General features: G+C 37.4%; 2 protein-coding genes across 3 annotated transcripts; one reads left to right on the forward strand and one right to left on the reverse strand.

Moving 5' to 3' along the window:
• The first annotated feature begins 1,965 nt into the window (after positions 1-1,965).
• LOC129901663 (protein RETICULATA-RELATED 5, chloroplastic) lies at positions 1,966-9,307 on the forward strand. Its single transcript, XM_055976909.1, has 7 exons — positions 1,966-2,715; positions 3,061-3,190; positions 3,478-4,008; positions 6,597-6,704; positions 6,901-7,449; positions 8,004-8,117; positions 9,017-9,307. Exons 1-7 carry the CDS (start codon positions 2,090-2,092, stop codon positions 9,161-9,163), a joined length of 2,205 nt encoding a protein of 734 aa, XP_055832884.1. The 5' UTR covers positions 1,966-2,089; the 3' UTR covers positions 9,164-9,307.
• Positions 9,308-9,882: 575 nt separating this feature from the next.
• LOC129901664 (arogenate dehydrogenase 1, chloroplastic-like) lies at positions 9,883-11,964 on the reverse strand. Of its 2 annotated transcripts, none has more exons than XM_055976911.1 (7): positions 11,283-11,964; positions 11,082-11,208; positions 10,799-10,954; positions 10,634-10,716; positions 10,482-10,551; positions 10,261-10,335; positions 9,883-10,178 (listed from the first exon to the last, which is right to left on the reverse strand). In XM_055976911.1, the coding sequence occupies exons 1-7, from the start codon at positions 11,450-11,452 to the stop codon at positions 10,086-10,088; spliced, it is 774 nt and encodes a 257-aa protein (XP_055832886.1). In that variant the 5' UTR covers positions 11,453-11,964; the 3' UTR covers positions 9,883-10,085. The 2 variants fall into 2 exon arrangements, with proteins under 2 accessions (XP_055832886.1, XP_055832885.1); XM_055976910.1 differs by having other exon boundaries at positions 11,040-11,208; positions 11,283-11,962.
• Between the last annotated feature and the right edge of the window lie 4,139 nt (positions 11,965-16,103).

Below are 16,103 nucleotides of genomic sequence, written 5' to 3' on the forward strand. Positions count from 1 at the left end.
CTCAGATGATGATCTAATTGTATATGGTTGCTCATGATATTCTACTTGTGCATACTGTTATTGTATTATTCACCGAGTTTCGGACCGGGTATATTATCGTACACAGTGTCACTGCATTATTTATCGAGTCCCATGATGGCCGGATACGATATACGTGTACACGATTTTATTCACCGAGTCCCTTACTAGAGGGTCGGGTACGGTATATGATGATATAATTATGGCACCGAGTTTCATAATGGATCGGGTACGGTATATGATAATGATATGCATGATTTTGTTTCGTAAGGCACAGGTAGAGTGATTCCTTGATTATCATACTTGTCTCCTGGAGTCCCTATTTCAGTTATTATCTTCCTTAATGTATTTCATGCTTTATATACTGAGTACATATCTCGTACTGACTCTCTTTCTTCGAGGGGTTGCGTTTCATGCCCGCAGGTATATATACTTGGTTTGGTGGCCCTCTAGTCTAGGACTTCTGCTGAGCTGTTTGGAGTGCTCCATTGTTCTGGAGCCTCAGTTATTTTGGTACTGATCTTTTGATGTAAACTTATGTATGTATATCCAGGGGTACAGCGAGGTCCTGTTCCGTTATGTTTCGTTATGATATTCTTAGAGGTTTGTAGATACATACGTGTGGGCTGCATATATAAATTTTGCTCAGCTGTGTCTGTATGATTTGATATAGATATCCCCGTATATAATGACAGCCTTGTCGGCTTGCGTACTATATTGATATACGTAATGAAGCCTTGTCGGCTTGCGTATTATATGATGATTTGGTTAACTGTGACTCCGAGAGAGACAGATTCATGATATGTCATTATAAATCCTTAATGGCTTATTAAGCTTCTTATAGTTCCTGATTTCAGTCTGACAATATGTAACAGGTATGTGTACAGATGTCCAGCTCGGACACTAATCACGGTCTATGGGGTTGGATCATGACAATTTCATTTTTACTTCACATGTTTTGAGATTTTGAGTTTTAATAAGTTTACTTTTGTTTGCAAAATAGGTACAAATTTGAAGAAGAAAAAAATGAATCAGAAAAGATCACAGGGATATTTTTTTTGGTCCATTTTTTTTAAAAGTTTCCAAACACTCATGTCTTTTGGCCATGCAAAAGAGTTTTAAATAGAAAATATTAAAATATAAGGGTAACAATAGTACTATATAATTTAAATATGAAATTAATAAATGCAAGTATTATAGAGAATTTTGAGGTATTTATTCTATATAATTGCTATTATCAGCCAACGATCAATTTTTTCAGATAAATCAGATACATGCATAAAATAATTTGTTATAACAAAGGACTGAATTGAGGTAAAAAAATACTTCATTAGTTAATTTAACTCATCATTATTGACTGTGTAATTTCTTAAATAATATTTTAAAGGATTTGTTTCACCGAATTACCAATATTGATTATGCTTTAAAACTATAAATTGGATTACTGATATTTTATAAATTTATTTTAATAATAAATATAATATTAAAATAATAATAATAATTAATTTGTTAAAATGAATAAATAAAATAAAGAACTTGTAGAAACTAGAAAGGAACAAAGGGAGTATGCTATTACTATTTACTGATATTGGTTAAGCGATAATTCTTACTAGTAAATGTACAAAAATCCATATCCATATTATGAACATGTTATTTTGCAGACAGTTTGGAGTGCATCACGATATGGGTGGCAGTGAAGTTTAATTTTAGGATTTTTGTCTACTTTATATCAAATTGAAGTATACGATCCAAGTCTTCTGAAAGAAAACTTATCAAAAAATTCTGTTGACGAATTATCTCATTTGAAAATTTAAATTATTATAAGAATATATTTTTATTATTAAATTATATTCTCAATACGGATAAGTATTTTCATCTCTAAGTTTCTTTTTCTTATATTTACATTTATTAATTTATTTTATCAAGACATAAAAGAAAGAAAATTGAAAAAAAAAAACATAATGTTCAGAACAGTTTTAAAGGCTAAAAAGGATTGTTGATTTGGTGGGATTGCAAGGCGCTGACCATGTTGGATTGCCCCTGCTGATTTCTTAAAGCCTTCAGTTGGAAAATGAAGGCCCAGTCTGTTCGTTGTATTCCACCGGCAACTCTACTCCGGAGAAAGTATTTATTCAGAAGAAGACTCAACTTCCCCCGCTCCTTCGTTCCCGAGCATTGCCACGTCAGCTTCTCAGTCCATTGTTCTCAGACGCCCACCGATAACTCCGACGAGCTAATTCTGAAGCAAAACTCCTCAGCTACAAGGCGTAATGTACTCCTCATGCCTCTTCTGACCATCGGAGTTTGTGCTCTCCGTTCCACAGTTGCCAGAGCGGACGACAAACCGCCTGAGAATACTCCGCAACCTCAGGTGACTACAGTGGAGGCTCCTCCGCCTGATCCGGTGGTTAAGGCGGAGGAAGTGATAAGTTCGAGGATTTATGATGCGACGGTAATTGGAGAGCCTTTGGCTTTGGGGAAGGACAAGAAGAAGATCTGGGAGAAGCTCATGAATGCTCGGGTCGTGTATTTAGGCGAAGCCGAGCAAGTTCCAACTCAAGATGATAAAGAATTGGAGCTGGAGATTGTGAAGAATTTGAGGAAGAGATGCGCCGATGCAGAGCGGTCGATTTCGTTGGCTCTAGAAGCATTTCCATCTAATTTACAAGAACAACTCAATCAATACTTGGCTAGAAGGTTAGAATTATCTTCGAGTATATCATCCTAGTGTGTTTTCAGAAGAAAATTTTATGATGCTAGCAAATAATGGTTCTACAGGTTTACATTGTTAAAAATGCCGTTGGAACTGTCAGTTCCAATGTGTTAGTTGGGGTGGATTTTCCAGGTTCGCCTGAGAAGATTTTTTGACGTTCATGACCTTTCATACGTGAAGTCGTGGAATAAATCTTGTTTAGAGTTGTATGATCTTGTTATCAAAGAGTTTGTTATTGTGCATTTGTTACATCTAATGAAAGAGAAACTTAGTTGCATTCAAATTTTTGTATGAGACATATATCCGATTTTATGCATTTGATATTGCAGGATTGATGGAGAGAGTTTGAAATCTTATGTTGCACATTGGCCAACTCAATATTGGCATGAGTATGAGCCCTTATTGACTTATTGTCGTGACAATGGGGTTCGACTAGTCGCATGTGGTTTGCCTCTAGAGGTACTTATTATCTGTGTCTTCATCTGTTAGTTGACAGGCATGAGCTAGAAATATTTATGAATCCAGAGAAAAAAGTAGCACAATATTACCTATGCTCATTCTTCTGCACTATGCTTGCAAGATATTCAGCAGAAAAAAAATTGACTCCTTTTATTATCACAGTGGATCTCTTTGTTCTATAAATTCCAACTCTTTTCTAGGTCTTATAGTGCTCTGCATTGATCAAGTTTTTCTAGCTTCATAAGTTAAGGATGAAAATGATAATTTTTCTTGCTTTTGTGGACTAGGTCCTACGAACAGTTCAAGCAGAAGGTATTCGGGGGCTTTCAAAACCTGATCGTAAGAAATATTCTCCTCCAGCTGGTTCAGGTTTCATCTCAGGCTTTACGTCTATGTCACACAGATCATCCATTGATGTAAATATGCTGAACCAGCCTACTCCCTTTGGACCAAGCTCATATCTCTCTGCACAAGCAAGAGTTGTTGAGGAGTACAACATGTCCCAGATAGTTTTAAAAGCAGTGAAGGATGATGGGGCTGCTGGTATGATTATAGTTATCACAGGTGCTACTCATGTCATGTATGGATCAAGAGGGACCGGGGTGCCTGCTAGAATTTCAAGGAAGATACAAAAGAAAAATCAAATTGTCATACTACTTGACCCTGAAAGACAATGGCTAAGGAGGGAGGGAGAAGTTCCTGTTGCTGATTTCCTGTGGTATTCTGCAGCTAGACCTTGTAGCAGAAATTGTTTTGATCGTGCAGAAATTGCCCGTGTGATGAATGCAGCTGGCAGGAGACGAGATGCCTTACCACAGGTTAGTTATTTATGCTTCAAGATGAAAGGTTGTAACTAACTCAGCTTCTAAAATCCTATTTTGGCTGCAGTCGTACATCTATATATATTGAATCATTAAAACAGATAGTCTCCTGCTAACTGAGTTTGTCAGGCTTTAAATGATATGGAGCTTGAAGTTATTAGATGGTTAATAACTAAAACATCAGTTATGTGTTACAAGATCTACAAGTGCCTCCTGATGCCTGAGTTCTTCGGAATTGGGTTTTCATAGTAGCTTGTGTGTTAAACTAAATTTAAGAAATGATGAAACTAAAGAGCTTGCTTCTTTACCCCACAAGCTTGTTAGATGAGAATTGACCAAATAGAATGTAGTACTTTTCAGTCGGAGGAAAATATACAAATTGACCAAAGCTCTTATAAATGTTACAAAAGTCTTAGTCCAAGACTTCCATACCACATTTTTAGAGAATACTTCTACTTGGAGATTTGTGCACGAGATAAATAATAAAGACAAATGAGAGAACTTAGACAAATCACTTTGAGTACAAGAAGTCAGCTGGTAGGAATTTCTCAAGGGGTATTAGGGTTTTTGCTTTTTGAAGAGACTTATATCTAATGAAGGACCTAAGGTCATCTGGCTGTAGGGTCTCGCTCTCAGTTAGTAAACAGAGATGGGAATCTAAGTTCTACCTTATCTTGATTTTGTTCAACATAACATTTGCTTCCTATCTCCAGCAATGACTTTGTGTGGTATATTAAGTATGTGAAGGATATCCTATAATATCAAACTACTATATTCTATATATGAGGTACATGTTCATGATTATGACCAGTTAATGAATTGAAAATTCTGCATCAGTTCATTCTGGCTATGTCCAATGCTCTCTCCTTGGCTGCTTTATCAAATTCCATAAGACCCAATCTAGCTTGTCTTGTCTCTGGTCCCATATGCATTAAGATGTTTCACACTTAACAAAATGAATTCCATTTGCAAATGGAACTTTTAGTACTGTGGGGAAGTTGTTCTCCGATTGAGTCATTACCCTTCCCAAGATATGCAATCATCATGTTTCTACTGAAGCACTATCCAATTCCTCTCATGTGCATCACATCTCCTTTATTGTTTTTTACGACGGTTATGCTTGGGCCAGCTTGTGCACACCTTAACTATACCACCAGGTACCTGCTATTTCCCCACCAACACCGGTAATGGGTGAATCTGACTATCAAGACTAGGGATAAGGCATAGGAAAAATAACCTAGTTTTTTCTGTTTCTACTAGGATTTAAACCCTAGTCTCCAAAGTTTGCACCACTTCATTGACCACTATGCCTCACCATTGGGTGCTCACGTCTACTTCATTTTTAAAACCATCTTTCCAAATGGAATACCTTTCATATTACAACCCACTCATTGTATAATCAGAGTCCTGCACTGATGGACTTTATACCATTTACCGCAACCTTGACCCCTGAATAGTGTGCTAAAGGTCCTCAGATGCAATTTCATTTGTTCTATCTGCTGTGGTGAGTTGAATTTGATGTCTCTGCGTATTTATTAGTAAGGCATTTTCCTTTCTTTGGCAAATATCTGTCATACCTTCACCTCAATGGTAAATTAGATTCCACAGATCTTTATGGTGGAAAATAATTGTTTGAAGTTATTCATCATAAATTTCTATTCCATTTTGTTGATATGGCTTCCTGAGCATTTTATGTACTCATAAACTATGAGGTGTTTACAAATATATTAAATAATTTCACAAGTAAAGGGTTACAAGTTGCATAACTCAGTACCGGATGAACACTGTCCTGTATGCTGATTGCTGTTATCGGACAGTGGTCATCCGGTACTGATTGCAGCACCCTGTTACTTTCTTACACTGGAATCAAGTTCGAGCTTGGATAATGATGTCTGTTTAACATTCTTGTGGGCACCGAAAAGCATTAGCGGAAAGGGGCTTCCCCTTTTAATTTTTTATAAGTAAGAATGACACAGGTTGTCTTCCCAGATGTAATATCACATTTCATATTTGTAGAGAGTAATTGAGATAAAATTGAACTAAGCGGCAAAAGGAACTGATTTATTGTGTAAAAAGCTTCATTCTTAAAACATGAGATTTTTCCATTTATAGTTGAATCAAAATGCACTTTTTTATAACCAAAAAATCCTCTGTTCTACTTCTCCCCTTAAATACCGGACTTGGTTCATTAGTCAGGATTCAAACTAGTGACACGTCCTTACCACACATCCATCTCTATAATTCTTTTCCATTGAGCCAAGAGCTACAGCACTTTCTGGCAGGGTTTCAGTAAGATTGTAGAGTCATGGATCCTGTAGCTACAATGCTAACATCTATGGACTACATATTCATCTTCCTATTTTCCTAGTGTCCCATCTGTTAGGATTAATCGACATTTCATAGCAGAAAGTTTGAAGTTATTACTATCTTTGTCTTCAAATTTCAGTTAAGACGCTGGTTGCAATTTGAGAGTATATGATACTGCAGCTGTTGGAAAATAATTACTTACTAGTAATTCTGCATATTATATTGAGTTGTACTCTGAGGAACTTGATCTCATTACACTAATATCTTACCTTTTTCAGGACCTTCAAAATGGACTAGATCTTGGTTTGGTATCCCCCGAAGTGCTGCAGAACTTTTTTGATCTAGAGCAATATCCTTTCATTTCAGAGTTAACAGACCGCTTTCAGGTGTGCTATTGACAAACATCTATTCTAAAACTACCCGTTCACCTGCAGAAGGAAAAAAGATAATGAACAAAGAAAGAAAAAATAAATAATAAGGACATTGAATTTTTCTACTTTATTTTTTTGTTTTACACTTGTACTGGTGTATAAAGAAAATGCTAAGTTGTTTGTAGTTGAAAAGAAGCTTGCTTTGATGCAGGGTTTTAGAGAGAGATTGTTGGCTGATCCTAAATTTCTACATCGATTAGCTATTGAAGAATCTATATCAATAACAACTACTCTGTTGGCACAGTATGAGAAACGTAAAGAGAACTTTTTGGAAGAGCTTGATTATGTTATTACAGACACTCTTAGGGGTATAGTTGTGGATTTTTTCACAGTGTGGCTTCCTGCTCCAACGATTTCTTTCTTGTCAGTTGCTGATGATGTTGATGCGCCCGAGAGCATCGGAGCATTGAAAGGTCTCCTGGGTTCCATCCCAGATAATGCTTTTCAGAAAAATCTTGTTGGGAAGGACTGGAATGTGAGTCACAGAGTTGCCTCTGTGCTTGTTGGTGGCCTTAAATTGGCCGGTGTAGGATTTATTTCTAGCATCGGGGCAGTGGCTTCATCAAATATCTTGTTTGCAATGCGCAAAGCATTAAACCCGACCTTAACTACTATCCAGAAGAACAAGCGATCTCCAATATTGAAAACGGCGATTGTGTATTCATCATTTCTTGGTACATCTGCAAATCTGCGTTATCAGGTAACATCCTCGTATACTTGACAGTTTAATCTTTCATACCATTGCTCTCAAATCCAAGATGATGATTATCTTTTTTCATTGGATATCTTGGTTAAACATGGACTGTGCCAGTGATTTTTTTTAAACAATATTTGGGTAATGAAGCTGATGGTTTTATTGGGGACTGGGCTGCCATCCCTAGCTCCTGCAAATTTTAAGGATTTTACTGGATGATTTCCTGCCATAATCATGACAAATTGGAGATTGATTTTTGCTGTCATTTTGTTTCAAAATTGACCCTTACTTGTGGGTTTATATCCCTTTCAAGTTTGAGAAAAAGGCCAATATCGATTAACATTGAAATTATTCTGGTGCTTCATGGAGCTTGTGAAAGTCTGGTTGTTAATCAAATTTGGTCCCTTCATATTTACTATTATAATATGTTTCACACAAGCTTTCGCTGAAACATTATTGTAGCAGTTACTTTATAAACACCTATCTGACAGTAATTTCCGTTAACTTTCTATTAAGGTGTTTGAGGTTCAACTGAAAATAATTATATTCATGAAATGCAGGTTATTGCAGGATTGATAGAGCACCGGATTGCAGATCAATTTTCTGACCAAACATTACTTGTAAATATGCTATCTTTTGTTGTTCGAACGATCAACTCCTATTGGGGAACCCAGGTTAGATACTGTCTAAAATTCTTTGAAGTTAAATCTTTTCTTTTCCCCTTTTCTTTTTTACAACCAACCAACCATAAACTTCTTTCATGTGTATCCCAGTAAACAGTCATGTAGGTTAATGATAATGGAATCTAAAAGATTTATATTTGTGAGGGTCTCCTCAGGGTAATGCCTTTTATTTATTTATTCTGTTCCCGAGGGCTAGCTGATGCACGATTCAAAGCTTGGTGGAAAATGTGCCCGCTCCTTTACCATTCTCCACTTAAACCTTTTATTTGGATTTCCTATTTATTGCTGTATCTTCTGCTCTTTATATTTTGTCACATCCGTTTCCCAATTAGCCTTCATTCTCTTGCGAAAAAAATGACTCTTAGAAACATAGTAGGAGATACTGCTGCTTTTTTTTTTTTCAGGAGAAGATCCCTCTATCCTCATAGTAGCTCTTAAGTAAAGATGCAACTAACAGTAATGCCACCAAGCAAAACTAATTAGATTCAAACCAGGGTAATGTACCCTACTAATCCAAGCAAATCCTCCAATAATGAACAAATATTCAAATACAAACACTGATTAAGGGACTAGACTGTAGCAACAGAATACACTTAAAAAGAGAAAGAAGGAGAGACCGAGAAGAACAGAGAATGGGGGGTGGGGGGGACCAGAAAGGGGATGAGAGGGGACCAGAGAATTTCTCAATATCATTACTCACCTAATTTCCCCCCTTACCCAATTAATGCCTCACATGCTCTTATCCCGGGTCTCCACATTATTTTCTAACAGACTTGCCCTCCACCGTGGCCTCTTGGTTTACTAACCATTCATCCACCTATCATCTCATTGTTGATACGTAATTTTTCTATTTGCTAATGATTAGTACTTCTGTATCTCTTCTTCTGCAGCAATGGATCGACCTTGCGCGGGTTACAGGATTGCAGGCTCGGAAGAGCGAGCAAGTTTCTGATCTTGCTCTAGATTCGGCAAATCCTACTGCAGTTGGTTGCAATACTCCAGAAGATACCAATACTGATGAAATCAACAGTCAATAGTAGCACTTCCACTTAACTTGTAAGCAGCAGTTTTGTACTTTTGATTCTTTTGCTGTACATCATTCAAATTTTTAGCCTGTCAATATACACAGTTGATAAATTTTGACAAACTTCCAATAAATCTTTGTTATTCAGACACTCGAATCTACTTTGCCGAAAATAAAAGCAGCCTGAAACTACATTGGAGCACTGCTTAACTATAACGACTACAACGTTGCACTAGATACTCCTCTTACCCAGTAGTTGTAAACACTCAAACTTTAGTTGCACCTTTGGATACCTTTTAACTTAACACTGTAAAAATTGCGTTTGTGCTGAAGATAAAAATGAAATATAGGAACGCATTGCAACAAGTGAGAAACGATGACACAAAATGTCTTAATTGGCTGAATGCAAGGCACTAAACTTGCACAACCAGAGAATCCTTATCCAATCTCTCAAAAGTACGTCTATGGGATCGGCATTCAATAAACTTGTACGTCAAAAAAGGAATACAGGAAAACGGATGCAAACATTTATTGAAAAGATGCGCAGACCTTATGTTTTGGTTCTCCAAAAATAGTTGCTACGGAGGGTTGATAAATTAAGAATCAACGTTTTTATTGTCAGTTTTTAACAAGATGCCGTTCACTTTAGAGTGCATTGGCAAAATTAATTAATTTCTCGGTATCATCTTAATGATATGTTAAACAACAAAAAATCATCTTAATCATAAATGATCCGAGCAATGAAACACTTTTACTGTCGATTCTTAACAAAATGCCTTTCATTTTTAGAGCTGAATTGTCTAGATTGATTCCTTGGGATGTGTCTTAGTAAAAGTTGGAAACAAATTTAAACTTGAAAGATACAATCAACGAAATATTACAAGACCAAGAAAGCGAGTATGAAGTTCCCATTCATTAGTATTCCTCAGCAGTTGTTAGAACTTCGATATGATAGGATCCTGCAGCTCCTTTGATCTCTCTTGAAGTTTCTCTTTAGTTTTCTCCAATGCTACTTGTAAATTTTTCATCTGCACCGTCTTTCTGTGGTCAGTTTTCCTTCTCCTTTGATTATACCAAGAAATTATGATTCAGAAAAGAGCATTATTATACCTGTTGCCTGGCAAACCTATTGTGGATGAATAGCCCGCTGAACAGATCAAAACTATCTTTAACTGAGCTCTCCTTCTGCATTTTGTCCAAATTTAGTGTATAATAAAAAATCAGAGGTTTGAAAATTACTCTTAGAGGATCAATGAGCTGGGCATGCTTAATGTTCTACGATTGCAATCTACAAAAGAAAATCTCTATGGAGTCAATGTTGCATAATATACCACTTGAACAAGTTTCTGAAATCCCTTTGTATCTATAGGCGTGGGTTCAACCTCCATTTCCGACAAGATCCTGCCAAGTGAAGAAGATCAATGCTGTAGTAGACTTGGTAATTGAATTTAGTTCTTGTATAATTTTAGGTGACACAAATTACCTGCCGATTGTGTGAGTTAGAAATTGACTTTGAGCAGCCAATCTATCATGCTCTTCACAAGTCATTTCCAGCATTCTGCAACCCTGCAATAGAGGATTAGTGCATTCCAGTCAAATTGGAATCATAATGAGAAAACAATAAAATTGATGTGCAGTAGTTTGTTACCTCACTTGAGAAAATGTGGAGAAAGCTAGAAGACAGGGGTTGATCTCTAATTCGAACCATGTCGTACATAAAAGTCAAGTCTGTCCATCCATCCTTACCACTTTCTGGTCCAAACATTGGGTGTGTACACAGCAAGTCACACTCCTCCGGCAGTACCTTTCAAACACATGGTATGCAACTATCTATTGTTAGACAAAATATGAATAGCAAATTATATGAAACAGTAGTGTGAATTGCATACTCCCAAAAGGACATCTTTGGGGTGTTCTTTAACAGAGAGCACATCAACGAAAAGTGTAGGCCGCTTGAGACAATGGAATGGTATGGACTCCACAACTCGTGATAGAGACAGGATGGACGTGCTTATCATTATCACCTCATTGTCCGATTCAAGAAATGCACCCATATCCCTGCGCGTTAGCAGTTAATAATAACTGGTAACCTCTTTATTCATTCTTTTGTACTATCAAAAATATATGCATACCTGAAGAACAGGATGCCCAAATTTGTGCACAGCTCTGAATAATCTGATCTTGAAGTTACCCTGATAAAATTGCCTTGTTTCATCATGGTTTTGGCCAAAAACTGCGCGAAAGGGCCAAATCCAATTATGCCGATTTGTAAAGTTTTTCGTTGAGAAGAAGAAGACGACATGGGTGCGACACAAAAAGATAAACGCGAGCCCAGGGAGAAGATGTAGCTGATAGGAATGTTGGACGCCTCCTTTTATACCCAAAAAAGAAAAAAAAAACAAGACGAAACGGTCTCAAGACGGACGTGTTGACGCGGGAACGCTATTAAAAAGTCTAAAAAGGAAGCGACTAGATTTTGGAAATTTAGAGCCGGTATGGATAAACTTTTTTTAACCTATAAGTCAAGTCAAACAAATCCAATTATTTTTTTGAACTTATTTTAAGTACACAATGATTTTAAGTTGGCCAACCAAACACTCAAAAAAGCTGAAAACAGCTTATAAGTAGCTTATAAGTTAATCCAAACGGGCTATTACAAGTTATAAAACTCTTATCGCTATAACACTACGAGGTCGTTTGGTAGCTAGAGTTGTTAAAATGGGATTGGCTTGTGAGACCGGTCTAACTCAATCCTTGAATTAAGTGGGATTAGGCTAAATTTTTTTGAAAAAATTATGTGGATAAACAAATATATATTAGTTAATTAGTTAACATAACTATAATTTGAATTAATTATGGCTTGCGGCAAATATCTAGCTGTAATTACAGTTTGAATTTTGTATAATTCGCGTGATTATACAGTTGAGTTTCGTATAATTCGCACGATTTATACAAATGTTGTGCACGAATCGAATTGTATACCGAAATATACAAACACTACAAATTGTATAGTAAATTAAATAAACGTTGTGCATGAATTGTATAGTGAAATATACAAACGTTATACAAAAACTACGAATTGTATAGCAAATTATACAAACGTATACAAATAATGCGGGGATTATACAAACGCTGCTATAACTATAGTTACGAATTGTAATTAGTAAACTATAGTTCTGAAGCATAATTAAGATATTTTTGAGTGACTATATGCGAAAATTCTCCAATTTTTTATTAATTCTCCATAATAAAATACACCTCTAATTAATTTTTTTAAAGGGTATCATATCTATCAAGAAGAGTCAAGTAATATGAAACGCATGGAATAAAAGAGTGGAGAAAAGAAAAAAATATACTTATACATACATAGACACACACTTAATGCATATTATATTGAAATAACAGTCATAAGAATAGTATTAAATTTTGTGATAAATTCTTAAAAATATTATTTTACTTATAATGTTAAAGAACTTAATGAAAAAGTTATAAATATATATGTTAAAAAATAAATTATATATAATATAAAGAGATATTAAATAGATGTGATAAAACAAGGGTAAAATGAATAATGCATGAGATAAATGAGGAAATTTGATTTTAAAAGCAAAGTGGGGGGGGGGGGGGGAGAGGGAGAAATAAAAGCAAAGTGGGGGGGGGGGGGGGAGAGGGAGAAAATAATTTTCACCCTAGTTATTATATACATATTTTTTAAATAGTGTTTTATTTTGCCAAATTTTTAGCAACTAGCCAATTGAAGTTATTATAACTATAAATCTTTGACCTCTTTTACTTTTGTATTTATGCCTAATTTTTCATTTCTTCTTTCTTGTCTAGTTTATGAAAAGAATGATAATGTAATGTATGTTGTTCTGACGAATCATATGTATGTTGACTGTTGTATCTTGCATATTCTGTTGTATTCCACTAAAGTTGTGCAACTCATGAACATGCGAATTTTTGACGTATTGATGTTGTGTTCATCAATGTTCGATAGTCTTTCTAAGATGCCAATGTTATCTATCTTTTGATTGAAGGGTCAACTCGTCCCAACCCATAGACTACTTAAGGATGAATTGAGCTGCTATTTTATAGGTCATCTAGTTAAAAGGGTTAGTCCGTCCTAACCCATTTAACTCGCTGGCTTGGTTGGGTTGAGTTGGGTTCGGGTTACGTCGGGTCAGCCCATTTTGACAGCTCCATTGGTAGCTGGTTAGGAGATATATTATTTATATATTAAATTGTGCATAAATAATGAATATTATATTTGATATTTGATTAGGATTATGTACAACAACAACCTAGTAAAATCCCACAACATAGGGTCTGGGGAGGGTAAAATGTACGCAGACCTTACTCCTACCAAGGTAGGACGACTGTTTCCTGGAGACCCTCGACTCAGTAAAAGCATAAATGCATAAAAAAAATGTTAGATAAGAATAAAAAATTAAAAGCTTTATGAGAAAAACAACAAACAAATAACGAATAGATAACAAATAAATACAAATAAATAAATACAAATAACAAATAACGATTAAATAAATAATGAAAGCGTCACAGGTAAAATTGAGTAATCAAAGCATAGAAAATAATAAATAATAACAGAAATAACAGAAATCAGAAGTCAAAGCGCAAGAGATCGTAATGCACTACTACGTCTATGAATAGAGAAGAATAACGAGACTATGAACTAGCCTTCTACCCTAATGTGGGTCCTCCACACCCTCCTATCTAAGGTCATGTTCTCCGTAAGTTGTAACTGCGTCATGTCCTGTCTAATCACCTCTCCCCAATACTTCTTCGGCCTACCCCTACCTCTTCTGTAACCATCCATGGCCAGCCTCTCACACCTCCGCACTGGGGCATCTGTGTCTCTCCTCTTCACATGTCCATACCATCTCAGTCGCATTTCCCGCATCTTGTCTTCCACCGAGGCCACTCCTACCTTGTCCCGAATAGCCTCATTTCTAATCCTGTCGCTCCTGGTGTGCCCACACATCCATCTCAGCATTCTCATCTCAGCAACTTTCATCTTTTGAATGTGAGAAGTCTTAACTGGCCAACACTCCGCCCCATACAGCATAGCCGGTCTAACCACCACTTTGTAGAACTTGCCCTTAAGTTTTGGTGGCACATTCTTGTCACATAGCACTCCGGAAGCGAGCCTCCATTTCATCCACCCTACCCCAATACGATGTGTGACATCATCGTCAATCTCCCCGCTGCCTTGCATGATAGACCCAAGATACTTGCAACTACTTCTCTTTTGGATGACCTGAGCACCAAGCCTAACTTCAACGCCAACCTCCTGAGGTGTCTCACTGAACTTGCACTCTAAGTACTCTGTCTTTGTCCTACTCAACTTAAACCCTTTAGACTCCAAGGTATGTCTCCAATCCTCCAGCTTAGCGTTAACTCCGCAGCGAGTCTCATCGATCAGGACTATGTCATCCGCGAAAAGCATACACCATGGCACCGCACCTTGAATTTGTCGCGTCAATCCATCTATCACCAAGGCAAATAAAAAAGGACTAAGAGCTGATCCTTGATGCAACCCCATCACCACTGGGAAGTGCTCTGAGTCCCCTCCTACTGTCCTTACCCTGGTTTTGGCTCCCTCGTACATGTCCTTGATCACCCTAATGTATGCCATAGGTACACCTTTAGCCTCCAAACATGTCCATAGTATTTCTCTTGGGACTTTATCATAAGCCTTTTCTAGGTCGATGAATACCATATGCAAGTCCCTCTTCCTCTCCCTATGCTGCTCCACCAGTCTCCTCATAAGATGGATGGCTTCTGTAGTTGAGCGTCCCGGCATAAATCCAAACTGGTTCTCTGAAATAGACACGTCTCTCCTCACCCTCATGTCTACCACTCTTTCCCACAGTTTCATAGTATGGCTTAGTAGCTTAATACCTCTATAGTTGTTGCAAATCTGGATATCCCCTTTGTTTTTATATAGAGGGATCATTATGCTCGACCTCCATTCTTCGGGCATCGTTGCCGTTTTAAAGATGACATTAAATAACCTAGTCAACCACTCCAAACCTACCGAGCTTGTGCTCTTCTAAAATTCCCCAGGAATCTCGTCAGGTCCGGTTGCTCTTCCCCAGCGCATCCTACGAACGACACTCTTAACCTCCTCGACCTTAATACTCCTGCAATACCCAAAATCGCAACGCCTCCCTGTATATTCTAAATCTCCCAACACAAAGTCTCTGTCCCCTTCCTCATTCAAGAGTTTATGAAAATAGGACTGCTATCTCTGTTTAATGAGAGTCTCGTCTACCAATACTTTTCCATGCTCGTCCTTAATGCACTTCACTTGGTCCACATCGTGTGCCCTTCTCTCCCGCGCCCTGGCTAGCCTGAACAATTTTCTATCCCCACCTTTCTCTTCTAGTTCAGCATAAAGGCGTTCAAAAGCTGTTGTTTTTGCCGTCGAAACCGCCGACTTCGCCTCCTTTCTCGCTATCTTATAAAGTTCCCTATTCGTCCACTTCTCCACCTCATCTGTGCTTTCTATCAACTTTGCGTACACCATCTTCTTTGCTTCCACCTTTTCTTGCACTTCTCCATTCCACCACCAGTCTCCTCGATGCCGACTACGACTACCAGTCGAGACTCCCAACACTTCCCTTGCCACAGTCCTAATACAACTAGCCGTCCTATCCCACATACTGGTCGCATCCCCATTACTATCCCAGGCCCCCATGGCCTTCAACTTCTCTCCTATCTCCAGGGCATTTGCAGTGGTCAAACTCCTCCATCTGATCCTAGATCGATCATCCCCGACCCTCTTATTCCTCATCATCTTGATCCCTAAATCCATCACCAAAAGCTTATGTCGGGTTGTAAGGTTGTCTATCGGAATGACCTTACAGTCTTTGCACCGACCTCTATCAACCTTCCTCAGGAGTAAAAAGTCTATCTGAGTCTTAGCCACCGAA

The sequence above is a fragment of the Solanum dulcamara genome, chromosome 8 (genome assembly GCF_947179165.1).
Source record: "Solanum dulcamara chromosome 8, daSolDulc1.2, whole genome shotgun sequence".
Classification (NCBI taxonomy): Eukaryota; Viridiplantae; Streptophyta; class Magnoliopsida; order Solanales; family Solanaceae; genus Solanum; species Solanum dulcamara.

What these genes read in the sequence shown, in the direction of transcription:
- LOC129901663 (XM_055976909.1), top strand. Translation starts at nt 2,090, where the DNA reads ATGAAGGCCCAGTCTGTTCGTTGTATTCCACCGGCAACTCTACTCCGG. An exon ending in CATGTGGTTTGCCTCTAGAG is followed by an intron (nt 3,191 to 3,477) that starts GTACTTATTATC and finishes TTTGTGGACTAG; the next exon opens with GTCCTACGAACAGTTCAAGC. An exon ending in ACTCCTATTGGGGAACCCAG is followed by an intron (nt 8,118 to 9,016) that starts GTTAGATACTGT and finishes CTTCTTCTGCAG; the next exon opens with CAATGGATCGACCTTGCGCG.
- LOC129901664 (XM_055976910.1), bottom strand. Translation starts at nt 11,452, where the DNA reads ATGTCGTCTTCTTCTTCTCAACGAAAAACTTTACAAATCGGCATAATT. An exon ending in TTGGGCATCCTGTTCTTCAG is followed by an intron (nt 11,209 to 11,282) that starts GTATGCATATAT and finishes GCTAACGCGCAG; the next exon opens with GGATATGGGTGCATTTCTTG. An exon ending in CCAAAGATGTCCTTTTGGGA is followed by an intron (nt 10,955 to 11,039) that starts GTATGCAATTCA and finishes TGTGTTTGAAAG; the next exon opens with GTACTGCCGGAGGAGTGTGA.